Source organism: Bos taurus, chromosome 2 (assembly GCF_002263795.3).
Source record: "Bos taurus isolate L1 Dominette 01449 registration number 42190680 breed Hereford chromosome 2, ARS-UCD2.0, whole genome shotgun sequence".
NCBI lineage: Eukaryota > Metazoa > Chordata > Mammalia > Artiodactyla > Bovidae > Bos > Bos taurus.
In genome coordinates, this window is record NC_037329.1 from 103,081,066 (window position 1) to 103,107,799 (window position 26,734).

Below are 26,734 nucleotides of genomic sequence, written 5' to 3' on the forward strand. Positions count from 1 at the left end.
ACTCTTTTATGTGTGAGACAAATTTCTAATTCTAAAAAGTTAAGAAAAAATACTGAGCAGATTTAAGGCATGTTATGGTATCATTCACTGGCAAGGTGTAGCGGTTAAGAAGCTAGACTTGGCGGCAGATTGCCTGGGTTTCAATCCTAGCTTTGTTTTTTCATGTTGGGCACTGTGGCCAGGTTACTCAATTACTTTGTGCCTCATTTCTCTTGCTAAGTTGCAGCTATAGTAACACCTACCTCATAGGGTTGTTGTGAAGAGTGAATGAGTTGATATGCTGAACATGCTTGATGTGTGGCAAGTGCTATATGAATGTTTTCTTTGGGAAAATTAATGCTTCATTTAAAATAAAATGCTAAGATTACAATGCACCATTTAAAAAAACAATTAAAAATGGGGAGAAGACCTATCATTTTTCCAAAAAGGAAATGCAGATGGCCAATAGGCACATGAAATGATGTTCAACATTGCTAATTAGGAGGGAAATGCAAATCAAATCTACAATGAGATATCACCTCACACCTGTAATGATGGCCATCATCAAAAAGAACACAAATAACAAATGATGGCAAGGATGTGGAGAAAAGGGAACCCTGGCACACTATTGGTGGGAATGTAAATTGTTACAGCCACTGTGGAAAACATTACGGAGTTTTTCTCAAGAAACTAAAAATAAAACTACTCTATGACTCAACACTTCTACTTCTGGGTATATACCCAAAATAATCAAAACACTACTTTAAAAAGATACATGCACCCCAATGTTCATAAAGACATTTTTTACATTTATCAAGATATGGATGCAACCTAAGTGTCCATCAACAGATGAATGGGTAAAGATGTGGTATATATATACACAATGGAATTTTAGTCATAAAAAAGAATGAAATTTTGCCATTTGCAATAACGTGGGTGGACTTGGAGGACATTATGCTAAGTGAAATGTCAGACAAAGACAAATACTGTACGTCATTTATATGTGAAAACCAAAAACCACAATAGTGAATATAACAAAAAAGAAACAGACTCACAGCTATAGAAAACAAAGTAGCGGTTACCAGTGGAGAAAGAGAAGGAAGAAGAGACAAGGTGGTGTAGGGTACAAAGAGGCACAGGCTACTATGTATAAAATAAGATACAAGGATTTATTGTACAACAGAAGGTATACAGCCAATTAAAAAAAGACTAAGATTTAGTAGACAATGTTAGGAGGTGATATTATCATGCTTATTTCGAAGTATACTCACTGGCATGTAAGGGAATTCCATACTTTGCAGCAATTTGCTCTTTACTTAATTTATGAGTTAGAAAGTCCTTAGTGTGATTGCCTTTCTGCCTCTGAGAAGAGGGCAGCAAGGCAACTAAATATTCAGTGGTAATTCCTTGGGAGCACAGTGCTTGGGAAATGGTACCAAATGATCCTTGGGGAGTGTTTATCCGGTTGTTTCTATACATTGCCTGTGAGATAAAAATACATGATTTATTAACATTATACGAGCTATAAATGCTATTTAAAACAATATGAAAAACCTGATAATGTCTGGAGAATTCTTTCAATTCCACAATTTCTTTAAAATAGTATCCCAAATGCAAATACAGAATGCTAAACTTCTGCAATTCAAGAGGCAAAAACTTTTGCCATAGTAAAAGAGTTTTTCTGTAAGTGACTTTGGACAATGTACTCTATCTGTAGTTGAATGTATTATAACTAATCTCAAAAGTTAAGCCCCACTCCCGTATTCTTGCCTGGAGAATCCCAGGGACAGAGGAGCCTGGTGGGCTACCGTCTATGGGGTCGCACAGAGTCGAATACAACTGAAGCAACTTAGCAGCAGCAGCAGCAAAAGTTAAAATGACAAAAGGAATTTTTCAGCACGAACATTACTGGGCGGCTTTTCTACCTGTGTTAGTGGAAAACTTCTGGGCAGATGCATTTGTTTCAGGGACCTCATTTTGTCTAGCAGCGGTCGCGTGCCAGAAGCCATCTGATTGAGGATCTCTTTTAGCCTTATGAAGAGTTCTATCATCTTTTCTATTGGCTTTTGATTTTCCCTAGGGAAAAATACCTAACAGGAACAAAAAAGAAAAGAAATTATTTTTTTGTGGAGAAACTGGAACCCTCCCACACTGTTGGTGAAAATATCAAAAGGTACAGTCACTTTGTAAAATATTTTGGAAGCTTACTAAATAAACATAAATTTACCATACAATCAACAATTTGATTCCTAGATATTTACCCAACAGAAATTTTAAAAATATGCCCACACAAAGATTTGTATGGGAATGGCTATGGCAGCATTATTTAGAATAGCCAACAAGTGGAAACAATTCAAATGAATGGATAAACAAAATGTATATCTGTAAACTGGAAAACTATTTGACAAAAGAAAGAAATTACACACTGACATGTTACAACATATATGAAACTCAAAACATTATACTAAGTGAAAAAGGCTAGATACAAAACCCACAAATTGTACAATTCAATTTAAATAAAATGTCTAAAAATGACAAATCTATGGAGACATAAAATAGATGAGGCGGTGCCTATGCTAGAGGTCAGAATAAGATAACTGTAAATGGACAGAAAGCTTCTTTTTGTGTTGAAAATTGTGTTTGGGATTGTTATAAAATTATATTGTGGTAACAGTTGCACAATTCTATAATTGGCTTAAAAAAACCCATTAAACTATACCTTTAAAGTGAGTGAATTTTATAATATTTAAATTATACCTCAATAAATTTGCCAAAATAAGTGATTTTAAAAGTCAGAAAGGCAAATGTCAATTCCATAATTCTTCATGTACACTATTATTCAAAAATCACAATTGCTCCTTAAAATCAGAAAAGCTCTGTCAAAAAGCCCACATGGTTTATCAGGCTTAATCATAATCCCAGAATGCATTTCTGTTGCAGGAAAAAAACACTGAAATTATTTTTTTAATGTACATTTTATTCTCTCATTCACTCATTTATTCAATAAACATTAATTGAGTGCCTGTTATGTTCCCAGCACTGGGTGAGGTGATGAGTATCAGTTCAGTTCAGTTCAGTTGTTCAGTCGTGTCCGACTCTTTGTGACCCCATGAATCGCAGCACGCCAGGCCTCCCTGTCCATCACCAACTCCCAGAGTTCACTCAGACTCATGTCCATCGAGTCAGTGATGCCATCCAGTCATCTCATCCTCTGTTGTCCCCTTCTCCTCCTTCCCCCAATCCCTCCCAGCATCAGAGTCTTTTCCAATGAGTCAACTCTTTGCATGAGGTGGCCAAAGTACTGGAGTTTCAGCTTTAGCATCATTCCTTCCGAAGAACACCCAAGACCCATCTCCTTTAGAATGGACTGGTTGGATCTCCTTGCAGTCCAAGGGACTGGTGATGGGTATAGTAGTGCCCAAACTGGCATCATCCTTTCACTCAGGGAGTTTTGTATTAATAGGAAGAACAGATATGAGATAAATCAATGAATAAAAGGCTGGGTAATATGAGGAGGTAGGGAGTTTAGCTGAGAAATCAAAATGAGTCTTTCCAAGATGACACCACAAAGGAGAGAATGAACAAACCATAGGAGGAATAAGGAGACATAGGTAGTAGAGGGGTAAAGATCTGTGAAGTTCCTTAAGAGGGAAAGCTGCTGACATGTCCAAGGGGGTCAAAGACCACTATTGTGAGCACAAGATTCAGTTGAAGAAATGTTACAAAGACAGAGCTGTCTCTATAACACAGCTATTAACTGCAATCAGATTCATTTTTTTCTTCCAGTTCTGCCAAAATTCTAGGCAGTCCTACATTGATTTGAAATAAATTGATTAATGATGAGAAATTTTTCATTATTTTTATTTGCAGTTCCTGAAAGAACTGGGAGAAGGCAATGGCACCCCACTCCAGTACTGTTGCCCGGAAAAACCAGGGTGGAGGAGCCTGGTAGGCTGCAGTCCATGGGGTCACACAGAGTCGGACACGACTGAAGTGACTTAGCAGCAGCAGCAGCAGCAGAAAGAACTAGGAATGGTCTTCTGCTTGTAAAATGCACGTATTTAATTACTAAACAAGAAATAGTTTGATGTGTGCACTGCAGAAACATTGTAAGATAAACATTAAAATTTTAGATGAAAAACTTAATAATTGCAGTTTTTCTGCATTTTAAGTCATATTCATGCTCAGTCATATCAAACTCTTTGTGATCCCCTAGGCTGTAGCAAACCAGGCTCCTCTGGCCATGGAATTTTCCAGGCAAGAATACTGGAGTGTGTTGTCATTTCCTACTCCAGGGTATCTTCCTGACCCAGGGTTTGAGACTGCATTTTTTGCTTCTCCTGCATTGGCAGGTGGATTCTTTACCACTGCATCACCTGGGAAGCCATACATCATAGTTTACGTAAAATAACTATTGTTTAGTTAATGAGTATTTGCTAAGTTCTTCTATGGGCCAGGCACTGTTTTTGGTATTTGAATATTAAATAGAATACGTAGTATGCTGGAGGTGCCCTAGAAAACGAATAGAGCGAGGAAAGGAGGTTTGACAGTGCTGTAGATGAGGTTGGTTGCATTTTAAATAGGACTCTCATGGTACCTTATTGAGGTCAATGTTGAATAAAGACACATAGTTCTGGAAATCACAGGAAGGACACCTCCTAGACTGGTTCCACCCAGCAGCCCTGGACCCAGGGAGTAGCCACATAGGAAATGGGATTTGAGAAACAAGGAGAGGATGTGCAGACTCTGGGGCCCCTGCAGGAATCGAGGGTTACTGGGATAAAATGAGGAGCCACGGGGAGGTGCTGAACAGAGGAATGACATAATCTGATTCAAGTTTTAAAAGAATTGCTCTTGCTGCTTAGGGAGTAGTACGGTGGGGTTGGAGTGGTGGAAACAGGCGTGGAGGCAAAGAGATCAGTTAGGAGGTCACTGCCAATGTAAACTAGGATAATGATGACCTGGAATAGGATTATTTACAACTAGTCCTAAAAAGTCATCTCCTTTGCTACAATGTTTCAATAACACAAGCCTGCTGTGTTGCTTCTGATTTTCTTTTACTTTAAAAAGAAAAACTTTTTTTTCAGTGTTTTTAATAACATGTAAACAATTTTAACCTAGTAGAGATTTGAGTGAATATAGGTATTTAATTTTCTTAACGTTTACATTTTTATTTCAGCTTTTTATTCACTAAGTATTTATAAAGCATCTATTTATTGCAAGATAGAGTTACTGATGACTTTACAGCTCTAATAATGACAATTTGTTTTGTTCTACTGGATAAATAATGATAGCTTCTATCTAAATCTAATGAAGGTAAGACAAAAAAAATTTTATAATACAAAAAAAAAATTCCTCAATTCTTTCACTTGAAAAAAAAAACTTTGTTCTAATCTTTATTTTTATCCTATCAAATTAATGCTTATTCACTTAAAAAAGTTATTGTAACATTTGTATTTCATTCTCTAGTGTATATTAAATTTAATTCCTGGTCTTGAATATACAAATTGAAAGTTAATAAGGCCATAAGATTAATTTCCTCATCTATTAAACATGCAAATTTGCAATATATGATCTCTAAGGTTCCACTTAGCTCTAAAATTAGGTTCAACTTAGCTCTAAAAGCTTTAATTCCAAAAGCTGCATAAATGGATTGCATTCCTTACAGTATCAGAGAGCATACAGGTATAATCAAATATTTTTATACTAAACAATAAATTTAAAAACATTTCATCCACAGTAACTTGCCTTGTATGTGAAGTTGTAAATGTCTAAGTAGTGCAGAAATGTAAGTCCAATGAGGTAAGATAGACGGGATCTCTCTGGAAGAGGCATGATGCAGAATTCCTTCATTGCATCTTCCAATTTGGGATTGGTCATATTTCCATCACAAGAATGCAACCAGAACACACTAGAAATAATCTGCAAATTGGAAGAAGAAAAATACTTTAGCTGTGAATCCTTTCAAGCCACCTGTCCATTTGGAGTTTTCTTATACTTTTAAACTTCATTTAAAAATAAGACAAAGTAGCCTTAAAAATCAAATAATTTTTTGTTTAAAACACTAATTGCTATCAATAGTCCTATAAGGAGTCCATGTGTGTTCAGTCACTCAGTCATGTCCAACTGTATGTGACCCCATGGACGGTAGCCCGCAGGCTCCTCTCTCAATGGAGTTTTCCAGGCAAGGATACTGGAGTGGATTGCTATTTCTTACTCCAGGGGATCTTCCCAACCCTGGGATCAAAACCAAGTCTCTTATGTCTCCTGCACTGGCAGGGGGATTCTTTACCACTGTGCTATCCGGGAAGCCCATAATGAGTACATGAAAGTGAAGCTTGCTCCAACTCTTTGTGACCCCATGAACTATACAGTCCATGGAATTTTCCAGGCCAGAATACTGGAGTGGGTAGCCATTCCCTTCTCCAGAGGATCTTCCCAACTCAGGGATCAAACCCAGGTCTCCCACATTGCAGGCGGATTCTTTACCAGCTGAGCCACAAGGGAAACCCAAGAATACTGGAGTGGGTACCCTATCCCTTCTCCAGAGGATCATCCTGACTCAGGAATCAAACTGGGGTCTTTTGCATTGCAGGCAGATTCTTGACTGACTGACATATGAGGGAAGTCCTTAAAGAGTACATAGTTCACTGAAAAGCTTAAGAAATACCATGGGAAAAGAGACAGAAGAAATCCATAGTGATTCCAAGATTTCTTGCTTAAAGATGGTAAGTAGTGATATCAAGAAAGAAAACTGGTTTGCATTAAGTTTGGGAAAATTACTAGTTTAAGACTCTTGCTGCCTTAAAATTTTATTCTTGCTTTATTTAAATTGCATTTCATTTATATAATCATTTGAAGTTACAATCTTACCCAATAAACTCTGGGATCCAGAGGTGAATGGTGAAGGAAAAAAATCCAGAATCACACAATAGTATGAATCCTGGACAGTAAAGGTTGTTTGGAAAATGATGTGTGACTACGGGAAGTTAAGATGTCATTTCTATTTCTACCGAGGTGAAATAAATAAAAATGCTTATGAAATTCAAGAATATAGAAAATTTTCTCTCTTTCCTTCTTAAAGTAATATGAATGTATGCTCTCTTGTCTATCTGCTTTTACTTACTAAACTGAACCTGTTCTTCAGAAGCCAAAAATGTGATTGCTGAAATTAGATCTTTTAGGATCTTGTGAGTGAAAGGTGAAATCAAGGGGTAAAGGTAAAGAAATATTAATTGTTAGAACTAGAGGAAGAAAAGTGAAGGTAAAGCAGTTTTAATTTTTGTCTGGGGGAACCAATTAAAATGACACAACTAAACATAACTATTTCAAAGTCAGCCTTAAAGGATTTTAAAAAACTTTATCCCATATTGGAGAATAACTGGGTTGTGTTTAGAAATGATACACTCTGTCACACGTAAGTCTGAAATGGATGAGGTCTTAAGCTCTGCAGTTCTTTTGGAAAATTTCTATGACACTTCCAGACAATGAACTTGGGAAAGTGATAAAAGATAAAACATTTCAAATGGAAAACCCTATTATCAGCCTATGAGGAAATGCCATTACTCATTTTCACAGCAAAATACGTTTGGTATACCTACAAACTTATCCAGAGTTTTCTCAACCATATCTATTTATATACTCAGTCTTATCTCAAAGATAAAAAAAAAAAGAATATTCGTTTTTACTTTAGTTTCAATGAATTGTAAACGGTCTTCCTTTTTTCCCCTGATTACATTACTGAACCTTGCTTTGACTGAAACTTGCTTTGATATCATCATAATAAAATGTGAAAATTGACCTCAGCTAATGTGATTGTGATAGTGAACTGAAAGAATTACTGATGGCACCACTTATTTAAAAAAAGTATCTGGGGGTAAAGATGAAGAGAAGACAAAGAGGGCAAAGGAAGGGGAAGGAAAAGTAGAGGGGAAGGAACAGACAGTGGTAATGTTCTTGCTTCAGGACTTTTCCTTCTATTTTCACCTAAGAATTAGGCTTCTAATTTTATCATTTGCATGGAAAATTCACCAGATTTGCATGCAGCTTCTCCGGGTTTTACTGATTAAGTGCTCAATAAATACTAAATGCTATTTAAACTTTTAAAAACCTGGAGGTAAGGTGAAAAGACAGCCTTCAGAATGGGAGAAAATAATAGCAAATGAAGCAACTGACAAACAACTAATCTCAAAAATATACAAGCAACTCCTACAGCTCAACTCCAGAAAAATAAATGACCCAAATCAAAAAATGGGCCAAAGATCTAAATAGATATTTCTCCAAAGAAGACATACAGAGGGCTAACAAACACATGAAAAGATGCTCAACATCACTCATTATCAGAGAAATGCAAATCAAAACCACTATGAGGTACCATTTAACACCAGTCAGAATGGCTGCGATCCAAAAGTCTACAAATAATAAATGCTGGAGAGGGTGTGGAGAAAAGGGAACCCTCTTACACTGTTGGTGGGAATGCAAACTAGTACAGCTACTATGGAGAACAGTGTGGAGATTCCTTAAAAAACTGAAAATAGAACTGCCTTATGATCCAGCAATCCCACTGCTGGGCATACCCACTGAGGAAACCAGAAGGGAAAGAGACACGTGTACCCCAATGTTCATCACAACACTGTTTATAATAGCCAGGACATGGAAGCAACCTAGATGTCCATCAGCAGAAGAATGGATAAGAAAGCAGTGGTACATATACACAATGGAGTATTACTCAGCTATTAAAAAGAAAACATTTGAATCAGTTCTAATGAGGTGGATGAAACTGGAGCCTATTATACAGAGTGAAGTAAGCCAGAAGGAAAAACACCAATACAGTATACTAACGCATATATATGGAATTTAGAAAGATGGTAACAATAACCCTGTGTACGAGACAGCAAAAGAGACACTGATGTATAGAACAGTCTTATGGACTGTATGGGAGAGGGAGTGGGTGGGAAGATTTGGGAGAATGGCATTGAAACATGTAAAATATCATGTATGAAATGAGATGCCAGTCCAGGTTCGATGCACAATACTGGATGCTTGGGGCTAGTGCACTGGGACGACCCAGAGGGATGGTATGGGGAGGGAGGAGGGAGGAGGGTTCAATATGGGGAGGACATGTATACCTGTGATGGATTCATTTTGATATTTGGCAAAACAAATACAATTATGTAAAGTTTAAAAATAAAATTAAATTAAAAAAAAAAAAACCTGGATGTAAGTACAAACATATCCCATCCCACCTCAGCTCTGTTGTCAGAGATGGGAATGGCCAGCAAATTGTTGATACTCTGATTGGACATTCCTGTTGCTCTCCTCAGTTCTTCTTTCAGCTCATCAACATTTTTAAACATTTCTATTAACTGGCCTGCAAGAAAATAAAACAACACTTACATGTGGATTGCAATGTAATTCTTTTTAGTCATTCTAATATAAAGAAACCTTCTAGACTAAAGCATATACTCAACATATATGCCTTGTGTCAGGAACAGATGTCTCTCAGTTTTGGCAAACTTTGCGTCTTTAGAATCTATTTCTATCTGATTTAGACTTATTCCTGTTATGATACCATTAACCCAAGGTAACAGATTGTTCTGGATTATAAATTTTCCTTAAATGTGTACAACGCAAGGTTGATTCAAAGAAAATATGGTTTCCTTGCAGACTTTGATCACACAATTTGCTAAATATATCTCTCTCTATTTGATTTAAAACATCACACAAATTCAAGATGCTTTTTCACCTCAGATCACATAATATTGTCAGCTTGGGACAAAGTTTGCTAAATCTGAAACATAATGCCATAGTGCATTTTTTTTTCTTAACTTTGCCCAGCACCTTGTTTTAGAAAGGGTTTTCATAATCATTATTTCCATTTTCAAATAGAATGTGTTTAACTTCTAACTCTTTTAGAATAATTATTATAATTATTTCACATCTGGGTCATTTGATGAATAACAAATGATATTTTGACTTTATTTTAAGAGATTGTGATCTCCATTTTGTAAATGCCTTTTCAGTTTCTTTATGAAGTATCCCTCATGCAAATATACTTCCTTTATTTTTGGACTTAGTGCCCTTCCAATTTCGTGGTTGCCTGTTGTCCAAAATTCTGAATGTCTTTCTTTTCAGTATTGAGGTATTATGCAAAGAAGAAATGTATTGCATGATGCATCATGCTCAGAATACTAATAGGAGGTTCTGAATCAATATTTCTGTAGACAGCAGTGCATCTTTATTTTTAAAATCAGATTATTCTCACGGAAGTAAATAAATTTCATCCTTGCTCTTGCAACCTACTATTTAATGCACTTTAACATATGAGAGAAATAAAAGGTGAAAGGTCTAACTGGTTAAATTTTTGAAGACATTTTGCTATGAAATAAAATTTCACTATTTCATTCTCTGCTGGCTTGCTCCATGTTTATTTTAGACAAGTGACCATATTTGAAAGCTTCAGGTGTCTCATGAATAAGGGCATTTGGAACTTTAAAATATAGCCTTTCCTATAAATTTATATTTAAAAAAAATAAAATAGCCTTTCCTAAACTGTAGCAAGAGAATCACACACATTCTAATAAGACAGCATTTAAAATATGGATGGGGAAACACCTGGTTTTTCAAAGGTGTCTGCACTGTTATTGACATGCAGCATGGCTTCTATGGTTGGCGTTAACCGTGTGATATTTTCCAAGTAATTCATTTGCAATGCCTGTTCTAGAAACCTGCAACAAAGCAGAAGAGGAAGAGAAATTGAACTAGGAATATCAGTAATTATCTGAGAAGAGATTTTTGCCAAGGAAGAAGACAATAAAAAAAACTCACCAATCCATATCTAAATTAATTTTGCTTGGCTCCCCAGAAAGCAAATCCCTCAGTTTCTCAGACAGAACACTGTCGTGATACAGTAAGCTGGTGGCTATTTCGGTGCCAAGCTCTGCTGCTTCCAGGAGCTGCACATGCAATGCACTCTCTTCACATAGCTTCCCAAAGTCCACACTGGACAGCTGGCACATTTCCTCTATTGAATTGAAAGTTTCAGGCTCACAAAGAAGCTTGGTCAAGTTTCGAAGCTGAGACAGCTTTCCAGAGGGGGAAAGAGTGGGAAATATTAGTGACATTATTCTAAATATTTAGTATTTGATAATAAGCAACCAAAATTGACTTACTTCCTAAAAACATTTTGCTTATGTGTTTAGTTAGTTGGCATGTGGCAACAGCTTTACCACAAAGCACTGTTTTCTGTCACTTGAGTTTATTGTTCTCAAGAAGTTTTAGAATACTTTTGAACCTATTAGACTTCTTTCTCAACAGTATTCATAACATAGATTCACAGGTTTAAAAAAATGTAGTTTAATCTCACTTAAACCACAAATACTTAAACTAATTTTATATTTCAGCATATTTTTAAAATTATGTGTAAGGGCAGACAGCAGAGCAGATTTGATTTGAAACTTCAAAAAGGTTTTCTTCACATTCACAGGATGGCTACTATCAAAACAAACAAATGAACAAACAAATAAATAAAGGCAGAAAATAACAAATGTTAGCAGGACATGGAGAAATTAGAACCCTTGTGCACTCTTGATGGGAATGTAAAATGATGTAGCCACTATAAAAAATAGTACAGTGGGTCTTCAAAAAATTCAGGATAGAATTACCATAATACTTAGCATTTCTGCTTCTAGGAATATACTCAGAAGTATTTATTAAAAGCTGGGTTTTAAACAGATATTTGTAGACTCATGTTCATAGCAGTTGTATTCATGATAGCCAAGAGTGGAAGCACTCCATGTGCATTGACAGATGAATGGATAAACACATGTAACTTGTATATGTGTGATGTGTATGTGGTATACACATATAATGGAATACTATCCAGCCTTAAAAATTAAAGAAATTCTCCCACATATTACAATGTAGATAAGTCTTGGGACATTATGCTAAGTGAAATAAGCCAGTCATAAAAAGACATACGGAATGATTCCATTATACAAAGTACTGAGCACAGTCAAATTAATAGCAACAGAAGGTAGAATTGCAGGTGCCAGGGACTAGAGGGTGAGGGGAATGAGAACTAGGTGCCTAATGCACACAGGATTTTTCTTTGCAAGCTTAAGAGTTCTACCATGTGTGTATAGTTAACACAACTGAACTACAGAGTTAAAAATGGTTAAGGCGGTAAATTTTATGTCATATGTATTTTACCACAAGTTTAAAAAAATTAACTGACCAAAAAAAAAAGACTTTTAAAACTGTAGCATGAGAATCACACATATTTTAAAATATGGATGTGTATATACCTGGTTTTTCAAGTGTCTACACTGCTACTGACGAACATTAAAACTTTTGTTCTATAGAATGCTTAAAGGGGTCTAAAATCCTTTACTCAGAAAAAAAGGAGAAAAATGAAAATCAACTAATTTCCTACCCAGTAAAGTATATTCCTCCTTGCAGTTCACTATGCTCTGTGTGTTCTAAGGATATATCCCCAAGTTATATATCCTAGGGGAAAACATTATGCCTCTGGGAAAGCTAGTTCTGTTGTGCTCAGAAGCAACTCTAGAGCTATTCATTTTAAGACGTGAAATAATTTGGAGCAACATCTAAAGAAGCAAATATATGTGCCATTCATTACAGCTCAGTTTCCAATCAGCAGCTGCATTTTGACAGAAATGATACAAGAAAATGTTCAGGAATATTTCTTTGCATATGTCAAATGGGAAAGGTACAATGATGCGTCTTGGATGAGAGATTTATAGTAACTACATGTAGGCACTAGCAATTAAACACAGTAAATATCATTGGTCTATTTAATATCTAATTGACTTCTGGGTTTGAACTATCTAAAATGGTTTCATATGTATTAAAATTCTAGTCTTATGAGAAACTTTCCATTCTGCAACAAACTCAATCATTTTACCAGATATAATGATATATTTATCACTTGTTCCTTCCTTTGATTTTCCAAATATTAGATATGATTATATTTCTAATGAACTTCTCTGCAGGTGACTTTTATTTTGGTGATTTCTTAAATAAAAAGATAAATACTGGGAGCTCAATTTATTTTCTTAATTGAGCTTTTACGGGTGTAGTAAGTTTGAATGACTTTACTCAGTAGAGGCTGAAATATATTTTTTAATTGCAAGTTTGACATATATGTATAAGAAACCAATAAAAGTCCATATAGAATAATCTTGGCTTGATAAGGCAAAATATATAGAAAGAGAAATTGGAAATCTAGCCCTGCTATTGAAGTAGAATTTGTCCTCTGAAATAAGAATTTAATTCAGGATTAATAATGCACCCTGGTGGAGAAGGCAATGGCAACCTACTCCAGTACTCTTGCCTGGAAAATCCCATGGATGGAGGTGCCTGGTAGGCTGCAGTCCATGGGGTCTCTAGGAGTCGGAAATGACTGAGTGACTTCATTTTGACTTTTCACTTTCATGCATTGGAGAAGGAAATGGCAACCCACTCCAGTGTTCTTGCCTGGAGAATCCCAAGGATGGGGAGCCTGTTGGGCTGCTGTCTATGGGGTCGCACAGAATTGGACACGACTGAAGCGACTTAGCAGCACTGTGAGGCACAGCCATCAAGGAGCAACATGATGGTCACTTAGTATTTGTCATTAAGAGCTGAACAATAAAAAGGCTGAGGACTGAAGAATTGATGCCTTCTAACTGTGGTGCTGGAGAAGACTCTTGATAGTCCTTGGACATTAAGGAGATCAAACCAGTCAATCCTAAAGGAAATCAACCCTGAAGATTCACTGGAAGGACTGATGCTGAAGCTGAAGCTCCAATACTTTGGCCACCTGATGTGAAGAATCGACTCATTGGAAAAGACCCTGATGCTGGGAAAGATTGAAGGCAGGAGGAGAACAGGATGACAGAGAATGAGATGGCTGGATGGCATCACTGACTCAATGGACATGAATTTGAGCAAACTCCGGGAGATGGTGTGGGACAGGGAAGCCTGGTGTGCCACAGTTCATGGGGTCACAAAGAATCGAACATGACTGAGTAGCTGAACAACAACTACTTTCTTCTAAAAACAACACATGCATTAAACTTTTAGAAACTTCATAGTTTATTTGTACTCAACATACATTCAGAGAATTATAATTGTTTCTTCAAAAGTATGTGTCAAGTCCAGATTACAAGTTTGTCAAAGTCTTATGTATCAAGACCTTGACCTACATAGTAAGGTCTCAGCCTAAACTTGAACGATGACCCATAACTAACTCCATGTCCAGCTGTGATTGAATTCCCTTTTGTCTATGATTCCTAATGCATCTGAATCAGAATTGTAAGTAACATGATGGCACAGACCTCAAAATATCATATGCATAAAGATGCTGAAACAGCAATGCTCCTGGGCTCTTAGCAGGTGAATGAAAAAAAAAAAAGAGGCCTCTTAAAAAATGTGAGAGTGTTACAGTATAAATAGTGTGCTATCTGTATTTTTGCTTAATGTGGGGAATATCCATTTTATGAGTAGTTTCTCAATCAGGAGGTTATCCTTCCCACCTGAGAGACTGAAAAGAAAAGAGAAAACAGACAATGAAGGGAGGAGAAAACTCAAAAGCTCAAGAAGAGTAGAATGTTCAGTGCTAGAAGAGAAACAAAGTTACCAGTGAATGACAGACATTGGCATTTTTGAGGGTCTAAACCTTATTAGAAATATCATGAATAAAGAAGTTAGGGTGGGCCCTGATATCACAATCAAGATACTAGTTACCAGGGAGGACAAAACAGGGGAGCAAGAACATATCTTGTTCTAGGAGTTTCTAGACAAACTCTAGGAGCTTGTCTTCATCTTTTCAATGTTATGTACTGAATATTTTCCATGTGTTAGACTCAATGCCAGGTGCTGAGGGTACACAGTAAAACAACACACTTATTCATGTTCCTATGGGGCTTGTAGTCTAGGAATGAATAGGTTCTGTCAATTGCAAATCGCAGCCATGCTTGTTATAAATGGCAAATGATTTTCTAACTAAGGAACAGAATTATAGTTTATTCATTCTGTGGCTTCTCAACCTTTTTTCATAACATAACCTACAAGTGGAGCAGAATACTCAAAATGTGGATGCTGTTTTAAATTATCCTTTGCTCCATTCCCGGGACATCAGTGCAAATGATTGAGCATGTATTGTTTCCATTTCCCAGTGTACATTGTGTGCTGCCCAGTTACTCTGCAAGTTGAGAACTACAGTGAGTAATTGCCCTGGTAACACTATTACATCACCAGGGCTCTCCTTTAATGCCATCATTTTTTCACACATTTGTGAGTCCGGTCTTAAGATCCTGCTACTGCTAGATGTGATACTTTGAAAAAGCAGAAGGCACAATTTCATCAGATTTTACACTCTAGTTGGAGAAATAGATCCCACATATACAAGAAGTTATAATACTAAGTAGTAAATTCCAAAAGCCAGAAATCTCACTGTAATTGGAGACTCCACTTCCCTATGCTTCACATGCCACTGGCTGCCAAGCTGGGTCAATTCAACCTCCTACAATGCTCTTGACATTCTTTTCCTTCTGTTCTCTGCCACTGACATCTTACAGGGCCTCACGGTTTGCTTAGGTTATTGCAAAAATAGCCCATTTTGCTTTCTTTCAGTCTGTCTTCCACAAGTCTCTTAGAAAGATCTTTTTCTAAGATGAGGAATTTACCTTCTTCAAATTCACAATTTTCAGGATCAGATTCAAACTCCTTGACTAAACAAACTCCTTGATCCTCCAGGCCTTGGGGATCTGAGCCTCCTTTCCTGCCTCTTATAAGCACCTTGTGCTCTAGCTGGACTCATGACTTCAGGTAACCCCTAGCTGTCCTTCAGATTCACACCTCTGTTTTCTTTCCAACTCACATCACTATGTCTGGAATGTGGGACTATTAACATAATCCTACACAGCCTGGCAAGACTCAGAGTAAAGAGTATCTCCTTCATGAAATTTCTTCTCTCCACCTTCATCCTCTGCAATCGAAGTCAGATATACCACCTCCATATACAGAATCCTGTCCAACCACATACCACAACACTTGTCTCACTGTGTTATAATCACTGGTCTGTTTTTCCATCTCCTTCACTGGATTGATTACAAGGACTCTGGGGTTAGAGATTATATCTTTTAAATAAATAGAGTAGCATTATGGGAGCACAGAGGATGGATGGAATGAATGAATGGGTAAATATGATATGTGCACAAAGTCATTATCCTTATTTGGAAACAGGGAGAAAGGAGATACTCTGATATTATAGGAGTGACATTTAAACTTGTCCTTGAAGGATGAGCAGGTCTTTTCCAGATGAATGCATAACTTCTTTCTTATTTAACTAAGACATAAGTCTCTCATATAAACTAAGATAGTGCTAAATTAAGTACACTAGAAATTTGATTCATGTAGATAGAAGACTAAGCCTACAATGTAGGTAATGTAGTATAACTAGCATATTTATTTGTAATATACAGGGACACATGTTTTCTTTGCCTGCTTAATTAAACCATGTTGACTATACAGACATCATCCTGCTTGCACTGAATAAACCAGTTCTAATTTTACTTTATCCGTGGCTACATAATCCAATTAAACTGCTGTTCTTACTCAGAAAGCTGCTTTCAAAATTTAATAGGGTTATTTAAGAAATAGAGTGGATTTCATGGGAACCTGCATAGTGTATGCATGAGCTAAACAAAGAAAAAGAGACAAATGCCAACCAATTCAAACTTCAGAGTTAACATTTTTTTCTGTGGCTTCTTCTCCCTTTCTTCAATATCATACATTTTAATATGATTTATGGGTTTTTGCTTCTGATGATAATAAAAATAAGGTGAGTCAATTTCTCAGATTTTTGTATACTGTCAAATCCAAAACACTTAGCTTTGAAATCAACATTTATAGCTTTAAAATCTAGGGAGATCTCAAATCAGAAATCAAATTTTTCATGCCTATTAAAATCATGTAGTTTAATGAGACAACTATATCAGGAGTCATTCCTTTACATATTGCATTCTGTAATTAGGCTCTTATGGGTCATTTCAGACAGAGAGAGACACCAATTAAAAACAGAATACAATTACACAGCACCAACCAGAACGCATCACCCCCTTTCTAGCATTAATCTAGAGTCAAATAAGACTAGGACTTATACAGAGTTAAAAATTACAAATATATCTTTCCATAGAATTACAAGAAGTATTGAGGGCTTTTTTTTTTTTTTCCCTTTCATGGCTTACTTTTGATTTCAAGACTTCAGGAACTGGAGGGAGGTAATCCTCATAGGAACCATTTTGAAGAAAAGATTTTTTAAATCGAATTGTAGAGTGCAGCATTCTTAAACTTTCTGTAAAAGAGGAGAAAAGAATTACCTTACATGAACTGCAAGGTCATTTAGGAAATCTATTTGAAAGACACCTTCATCCTAATTTATTACTACGTTTTTTCTAAGATAATAGCCTACTTGAATCTAACTATAAAATGAGTGAAAATTTAATCTTTCCTTGAACCATGGAGGCTATAGAGTTCATTATTTTTAAAATATTCATAGATATTCTGCTTGGAGACAAAAATATTTCCAGCAAAGGTGCTGCATAGTATTGGTTCTTTGTGAACTGAGTATGTTTTTATTTGGGGTATATTATTAAGCTGAAGGGTTTGAGAGAGAATAGGTTGTATAATCACTGTGATACAAATATGCCCTTCCACCCTTGATTAATTCATGCCCAGTATAGAGAGATCATACTCAAATATTTGTTGTGCTATTTGCTTGCCATTAAGTCTCAAAAAAAACTATTTTGTTGTAGGAATAGTGAATGTATATCTCCTACAAATAGATGTTTTATCTTTAAAAAAGAAAAAGAAATATTTTATTAAATGTAATCTTCACAGTTGTCCGTGTAGGTAGAAGATGGAAAACAAAGTGCGTAAGGATAGGAAGTAAAAAGTAGTCTGCTACAAAAATGTCTTTATTTATGTAATTTACATCTGCTTTTGGAAGTCTTCATTATCCTTTTTATTATTTTTTGACAACTAAGATTAAAGGTATAGAAAATGTCATGGAGAGTTATGTGAACTACTAATTCTGGAGACATAGAAAGTTTATCTAGGTGGTCACTCTTATGTTGGGCTTCCCGGATAGCTCAGTTGGTAAAGAAATCTGCTGCAATGAAGGAGACCCTGGTTTGATTCCTGGGTCAGGAAGATAAGCTGGAGAAAGGATAGGCTACCCACTCCAGTATTCTTGGGCTTCCCTGGTGGCTCAGCTGGTAAAGAATCTGCTCGCAATGCGGGAGACCTGGGTTCAATCCCTGGGTTGTGAAGGTCCCCTGGTGAAGGGAAAGGCTACCCAGAATTCCATGGACTATCCATGGGGTTGCAAAGAGTCGGGCACGACTGAGCGACTTTCACTTACTTACTCTCACATTATTTCTTTATATGGTTATTATACATTAAAGTTTGTCCAGGTGGCCAGGTCGTACTAGCAGCTGCAACAGGAATAGTAATGTAATAATAGGATTAGATATTACTTCATATATCAAACCACTGAAACAGATGGATATGGAAACAAAGATTTTAAAAGTTTCTTCTGCTTTAAAGCAAACATAAGACTTTATTTTAGAACAAAATCAAAAACCATGAGTAGCATTTTGACTCTTAAGAAAGAAGAGCATTACCTTTTGATCCCCTGGCTAAATTGCCAGTGACATTTCTCACGCATGCCAAATAAGGAATATAAGGACTATCTGCTGATATATTTAAGAGGGCATTTTCAAACTGTTCCAGTATTAGGAGCCTATAGAATTAGAAAAGAAGACGCAAATTAAGTCCTATAGAAATAAAGTAAAGCTATTTTGTTGCGATCCTGTGAGTCCCTAGTTGTCTGGCACTGGTTGACTTGAGCACTGAAACCCTGGCAAGCAGCACGTCTTCCCCCATCCAGCCCAACTGCACAATCGCAGCACTAGTCTGGATTCTCTGAGTATTTAACCTTTTCCATGGGCATTACCTTGATATTTAATCACTTTAATATCCAATCATAAGCGATCTTACGATCATTTCTAGGCACGTTTACTTGAAAGAAAAATCACTGGGCTAGCGTTGCCAGATAAAAGACAGGGATCCCAGTTAAAACTGAATTTCAGCAAAATAACAAATAATTTTTCAGTGCAAGTACATCCCACAAGTCTTGCATGTTTCTTTCCTTTCCTTTCTCCTCTAAATCTGGCAACCCTCTCTCTGAACTTCAGCTTCCTCTTTTGTCAAATGAGAGATGGGGGCTGGGTGATCTGCTGGGTCCCTTCCACTTATAACATTCTCTAAATAATTTAAATTCATGTAGTTGTGATTACAAAGAAATGGTAGAATCCAACTGAATAATGTCAGTTCCTTTTTCTTCTTTAAGCAACCAACTCAGAGTTCCCCAATTAACCACTTTTTGTATCCCTTTCAAATTGACTGCATGTGAGGACATAGTCTAATATTTTTGAGGCAAACCTATGTGGGTAAATGTATGCATGTTACACACGCCCAGTCACTTCATCTGTGAGGCTGCATCTCTATTTTGTAATTTCTTCCCTTAGTGTCTATTATTGAATTTGAGGTACAGCAGAGATAGAATAAATGTCAATGGTTGATTTGGGTACCATCTATTTTGAATCAAACTGCACAGCACACAAATTAACTAGTTATATTAGATGTTAACTTAGATTTTATTCAAATACTAATGGAAGAGACTCATCCTGGCATAGCCAGTAAACATGTAGGATGATGTTTGCACTAACATTATAGTCTCAGGGTATTTGGATGTGGGTTAATGACACTGGATTATACAGTGGAAGTGAGAAATAGATTTAAGGGCCTAGAACTGATAGATAGAATGCCTGATGAGCTATGGAATGAGGTTCGTGACATTGTACAGGAGACAGGGATCAAGACCATCCCCATGGAAAAGAAATGCAAAAAAGCAAAATGGCTGTCTGGGGAGGCCTTACAAATAGCTGTGAAAAGAAGAGAAGTGAAAAGCAAAGGAGAAAAGGAAAGATATAAACATCTGAATGCAGAGTTCCAAAGAATAGCAAGAACAGATAAGAAAGCCTTCTTCAGCGATCAATGCAAAGAAATAGAAGAAAACAACAGAATGGGAAAGACTAGGGATCTCTTCAAGAAAATCAGAGATACCAAAGGAACATTTCATACAAAGATGGGCTCGATAAAGGACAGAAATGGTATGGACCTAACAGAGGCAGAAGATATTAAGAAGAGATGGCAAGAATACACAGAAGAACTGTACAAAAAAGATCTTCATGACCCAGATAATCACGATGGTGTGATCACTGACCTAGAGCCAGACATCCTGGAATGTGAAGTCAAGTGGGCCTTAGAAAGCATCACTATAAACAAAGCTAGTGGAGGTGATGGAATTCCAGTTGAGCTATTCCAAATCCTGAAAGATGATGCTGTGAAAGTGCTGCACTCAATATACCAGCAAATTTGGAAAACTCAGCAGTGGCCACAGGATTGGAAAAGGTCAGTTTTCATTCCAAGAAAGGCAATGCCAAAGAATGCTCAAACTACCAGACAATTGCACTCATCTCACACGCTAGTAAAGTAATGCTCAAAATTCTGCAAGCCAGGCTTCAGCAATATGTGAACCGTGAACTTCCTGATGTTCAAGCTGGTTTTAGAAAAGGCAGAGGAACCAGAAATCAAATTGCCAACATCCACTGGATCATGGAAAAAGCAAGAGAGTTCCAGAAAATCATCTATTTCTGCTTTATTGACTATGCCAAAGCCTTTGACTGTGTGGATCACAATAAACTGTGGAAAATTCTGAAAGAGATGGGAATACCAGAACACCTGATCTGCCTCTTGAGAAATCTGTATGCAGGTCAGGAAGCAACAGTTAGAACTGGGCATGGAACAACAGACTGGTTCCAAATAGGAAAAGGAGTACGTCAGGGCTGTATATTGTCACCCTGTTTATTTAACTTATATGCAGAGTACATCATGAGAAATGCTGGACTGGAAGAAACACAAGCTGGAATCAAGATTGCCGGGAGAAATATCAATCACCTCAGATATGCAGATGACACCACCCTTATGGCAGAAAGTGAAGAGGAACTCAAAAGCCTCTTGATGAAAGTGAAAGTGGAGAGTGAAAAAGTTGGCTTAAAGCTCAACATTCAGAAAATGAAGATCATGGCATCCAGTCCCATCACTTCATGGGAAATAGATGAGGAAACAGTGGAAACAGTGTCAGACTTTATTTTTGGGGGCTCCAAAATCACTGCAGATGGTGACTGAAGCCATGAAATTAAAACACTTACTCCTTGGAAGGAAAGTTATGACCAACCTAGATAGCATATTCAAAAGCAGAGACATTACTTTGCCAACAAAGGTTCGTCTAGTCAAGGCTATGGTTTTTCCTGTGGTCATGTATGGATATGAGAGTTGGACTGTGAAGAAGGCTGAGCGCCGAAGAATTGATGCCTTTGAACTGTGGTGTTGGAGAAGACTCTTGAGAGTCCGCTGGACTGCAAGGAGATCCAACCAGTCCATTCTGAAGAAGATCAGCCCTGGGATTTCTTTGGAAGGAATGATGCTGAAGCTGAAACTCCAGTACTTTGGCCACCTCATGCGAAGAGTTGACTCATTGGAAAAGACTCCGATGCTGGGAGGGATTGGGGGCAGGAGGAGAAGGGGATGACAGAGGATGAGATGGCTGGATGGCATCACTGACTCGATGCCATCACTCAGACTTGAGTCTGAGTGAACTCCGGGAGTTGGTGATAGACAGGGAGGCCTGGCGTGCTGTAATTCATGGGGTCTCAAAGAGTCGGACACGACTGAGTGACTGATCTGATCTGATCTGATCTAATGACACTGGATCCTTGAGGAACTTAAACAAGAAAATGTATAGCAAGAAAGTCTCTAACTTACCAGTCAGGGCACAGCTTATTGGTCAGATATCTGACTTTCATTTAAATATAGTCCATAGCTTCCATGTTTAGAAAAACTGCACCCATTCCTGAGCTTTCTTGCTTTTGTCAGGCACTTCTTTGACCAGAGACTCTCCTCTTGTTACTGCCTCTCTTTCTTTTGTGTTTGTCTTCCTCTTTGTCATAATTATTATAGCATTGAGCCATTTCCATCTTAGTGCCATGCTCAACAGCAAAATATTTGTCTAACTTTTCAAATGAAATAGCACAAGAACTTCTCATGACAAATTTTCAAGCTTTAAATCGAAGAATGTTGAGCTAAAAGTGACCTTGAAATATCATATAAGCCATTATCTTAGTTCCATGAAGAACATCTGATTACCAAGATTTTTGAGATTATATTTAATATATACCAAAAGTTAAGATATATATATGCCAACTATTTTGGCATAAACATCCCAAGTATTTCTTTAATCCATTTAATTTACATATTTTATGTAAAATGTTACCTACATCCTAAGAATGCTTACAAAAAAAGATGAACTTACAGATATATGTGTGCATATTGTTCATATAGACACACAACAAAAAAAAGTAACTTTAGTGCAAAAATAAGGAGGAGGGAGAAGAGCTATGAGGGAAAAAATATTTTTGAGCAGCTTTCCAAAGAAAATTCTGGACTACAAACACTTTTATCTCATGCCAAGTATTTCCACTCCGTGATTGTTTTAAAGTGGGAATGGAAAGGGAGCCCAAAGATAATAAATCCCTTAATTTCACCAATCTCAACAAGATCCATCTTAAAAGTAATGAATTCTTCCTAATAAACTGTCAGCTAGCTGTCAGCAACCAACTACATTTGTTGTGTAATTTTCACATCTGAATAACTAGCACTATGGATGCCCCCAAGGCTCTGATAAAGATACCTGGCTTCAAGCAATAAGTATCCAGTTGTCTCAAGTCAGAGGTTTTTTTTTTTTTTTTTTTTTTTAATATTTTGCTGGCTATATAGGGAATGTGTTTAAATGACTAGATTATTTGGAATATGGAATCCTGTCTGGGGGAAAATTGCCCACGATTGCAAGACTGCTCTTGGGAGAAGCATCTGGTTCAGGCACCTTAGAGGAGAGATGTGGGGGCAGAAAGAGAAGGTGGTTGTTGATGGAAGAATTTTGCCTAGAACTACCCAGAGTTGGGAAACTTCTCACTGAATAATAGAAAGTTTATAAACAATTGCATAGATTTTATTTTAGAAAAAGAAATGAATGGTTAAAAATAAGGCCTACTATTTGTTTTTATTTGTTTCCATTTTCATTAGCCCACAAAAACATATCTTTTGGGACTAAAATCAAATAATTTCTATAGTATAATTTATCAGGCCAAAACAACTTTTACATAACAGGTCACCTAGTCTCTTAATTTGCCTTGAACTATGTGAATTTACTTCAATGAGCTTCTACAGGCAACTGCTTGAATTTCCTACCATAACTGTTAGTTACTTCAGAGAACTGCTTATGTTAATGGTCCTTAGAAGCCAACATTACTTCTGTTATTTCCACTGCCTTTCACTGTCTCAGGAATAGGTAAATATATAAACATTTACATGAACCACAAACAGTCCCAAATTAAATAACTGATAAACAGTTAGGCTACTTGAATACCACTAAAGCAAACAAAGTTTGCATTACCTTGTGGGGTCAGTTTTTAATGTCAATTTTTAAAAAATGAAATCAACAGTAATGTAAAAAGTTGGAGACTTTTACATCTTTCATACAAAAATGAAAGACTTTGAAAAGAGTTGGAAATTGGGCCTCCAGCTAGATTTTCCTCATAGACATAAGGTGACCTATCCAGACAGAACATGTGGGATCTAGTTATGCAATCTTAGAACTGAAAACCAGATCTTCATGTTGCGTTATCTAAAAATATCACTGAATAATAAAAAAACAAGTTTCAACTTTACTGCACTTCAACTTTAACTTTTTCTTTCGTCAGTCAATAGTTGATATTTTTCTATTCCATGGTCTTACACACTGATGAAAAGAATGATGTTTATGAATTATGCTGCTTGCTTATTCAGTCAAGTTACCTACCAATTTAGGAACACACCAACAAACCAACAAAGACTTACTGTGCAGCCAGGCTGCTTGGGGATAGTGACTGTCCATCTTCCTCACTCCACAAATGTGTTGTATTATCAGAGCCACCTAAAGAGATAACATTTAGTATTTCATTAAAGGATTTATTTTTCTAAGTAAAAATCATCCCAGGTCAAATTAGTGGGAAGAAAAGCAGGCAGTCTGCAGAATTTTTCTCCAAACGACTTTGCAGAGATGTCTAAGCTCAGTTGGAAACATTTAAAATATGTATTTATCAATTGCCCCCCAAGTGAAATAATCCCAATGGTTAGGCATATGCATTTCTAACAAATTATTTCTCTGTGCATCAAACCATTACATTATTTTACCCTATGACCTGTATGCATAGATAACTCAAATATTATAATGCAGACTGACTACCTTGTTGACTTGTTAATCAAATTAAACCAATTTCAATCTCATGGGTCACTGGATTTTTTCGTTTGTTTGCCTTCATTTGTCTAGAATGTAGCCTTAGGAAACATCTGCCATCACTAATCTATATTTTTTATCTTTCAAAAACCAGCCAGTGATTTCAACTGAATGCAGCTGTGAAGGCAAATTAACTAATGTTTATAGAACCATTCTGAGTGGTCTCAAATAATGTGAGGTTTGGATTGTGGAAGGCAATCACTAAGGTGTGTCTAATGGAAACCATATATGAAGATCTAATTCAACGCAGAGAATTGCCCCTAGAAGTTAAATGGGTCCCTGAGTCAGCTTGCTGCATAGCATTCTATCATTGCAGGGTAAGTGTAGCTGAGTAGTATTCCGTATATAACACAGGGAGCGCAGTCTGGCACTCTGTGGTGACTTATAGGGGATGGATGGCGGGAGGGGAGGGAGGCTCCAGAGGGAATATATACGTATAATTATGACTGATTCATGTTGCTGTATGGCAGAAACCAACATAAAAAGCAATTTTCTTCCAATTAAAATTTTTTTTAAATATACTTTCCTGAGTTAAAAAAAAAAAAAGTAAGTGCAACAACATTCACGTGCAAAATTTAAAAATGGCTACTGCATAAATAAAAACATTAGAAATCCAACGCTTTCATTCAACTCCTTTAAGGAAATGGTATTACTTATTTCACTCTTCTCTGTAGACCCTCTTAGTTTCTCATATATAATCCAGAAGTTCCAGTGCTGTCGTTTTTCAACACTGGCCTTATCATTTTCAATAGGGTACTTTATTGACAGCTTTAATACTTCTCCCATTGTCTCTAGTTAGTGTGTTCTAAAGTCTTCTAAAAAGGTCGTAGCACAAAACTAGGCAGCCATCTGTACTTTTCTCACGCTGGTCATTTTGTTTATTTAAATAAGGATGAGTGTAAAAGACTCACAGAATTAAAAACCTCCTTGTCTTTCTCGGTATCAGTCACGTCTGAGTAATGTCTGTACCATCTCTAGTAACTTGGCAGAATCGCTTTTTCAGTTTTCCTCTCTGGCAGGAGTCCCTCTCTTCTCTGCTCAAGACAGCTAAGTATTATTGCTCTAAAGACAGCAACGCATCAGTGAGTGAAAGGACCAAGAAGAAGATACTCGGTATAAATCTTTTTTTTTTTTTAAACTTTACATAATTGTATTAGTTTTGCCAAATATCAAAATGAATCCATCACAGGTATACATCCTGAACCCTTCTCCCTCCTCCCTCCCCACTCTAATTAATAATGGTAATAACCATTATTTATTGGCATCCATATATAGAATTGGAGAAGGAAATAGCAACCCACTCCAGTATTCTTGCCTAGGAAATCCCATGGACAGAGTCTGAGCCTCGTGGGTTACAGTCCATGGGGTCGCAAACAGTTGGACACAACTTAGCAACTGAGCACATATATAGAATAATCCGGATAGGACTCTGTGAAGATGTATGCTTCTGCAGTGTAAAAGTATATAAAGCCATTTTTCCAAGATCAAATCTTGCTCACTTTGAACTCCTATGAGTTCATCAGCATTTGTATACTACATGACTGAGTCCATTAGCATTTGTATACTGTATGGTTATGGAATGTCTCTTCTTCATCAGATTATTAAAATGAATAACTAATAGAAATTAACTTAGTATATATCAATTATAGGCTTGACCTTGATGTTAAGTATGGACTTTGCCCTCTGGGCACTTGTCCTTCTGGATTTTAAAGTATCTGAGAAGTACCGTATTGAATGGGTTTTAATGAAGTGGAAATTGTTACAGCCCTTTAAAAAAGCAAAGTTTTAGTTTTATTTGTAGAATTAGGCATATATAAAAATGGTGCCCAAAGACAGAGAAAGAAATCTAGTGCACAGATAACCTCTTTTCACCAGTAAACATGGCTTTTTGTTTAAAGATGTAATTTCATGTAATTTACCACTTGGCAAAAGAGTAAACTTCAATGAGCCAAAAAAGGTAATCTTCACCCTCAAAACTCAGTTTTATAAATGGAAATACTAAACAGTGAAGCTGGAATCTTTACTGGGTCAGAGCTGAGAATTAGATTCCTTAAAACAGGAAGTTAAGATTCCTTAAAACATCTTCTCAAATGTTTATTAGCATCTCCATATTGTCATGGTTGCTGAGGAGGCTTCTGAAAAAAACCTTGAAGTGTGTTCATAATCAAGGCTGAATCAAAAGTAGACATGAGGTGTGGAGGTTTGAATTAGAAATAGACATAGAATGCAGAG

At 36.7% G+C, this 26,734-nt stretch overlaps 1 protein-coding gene across 1 annotated transcript in view; it reads right to left on the minus strand.

Annotated features, from left to right (window-relative positions):
• ABCA12 (ATP binding cassette subfamily A member 12) overlaps positions 1–26,734 on the minus strand; it is a 199,564-nt gene that overhangs the window by 78,534 nt on the left and 94,296 nt on the right. Inside the window, exons 9-17 of the mRNA NM_001191294.2 lie at positions 24,064–24,139; positions 18,669–18,787; positions 17,232–17,338; positions 10,807–11,063; positions 10,594–10,706; positions 9,225–9,349; positions 5,728–5,901; positions 1,905–2,069; positions 1,251–1,461 (exon numbers count right to left, since the gene is read on the minus strand). Coding sequence (NP_001178223.2) covers positions 1,251–1,461; positions 1,905–2,069; positions 5,728–5,901; positions 9,225–9,349; positions 10,594–10,706; positions 10,807–11,063; positions 17,232–17,338; positions 18,669–18,787; positions 24,064–24,139 — 1,347 coding nt within the window. The remainder of the gene's footprint in view (positions 1–1,250; positions 1,462–1,904; positions 2,070–5,727; positions 5,902–9,224; positions 9,350–10,593; positions 10,707–10,806; positions 11,064–17,231; positions 17,339–18,668; positions 18,788–24,063; positions 24,140–26,734) is intronic.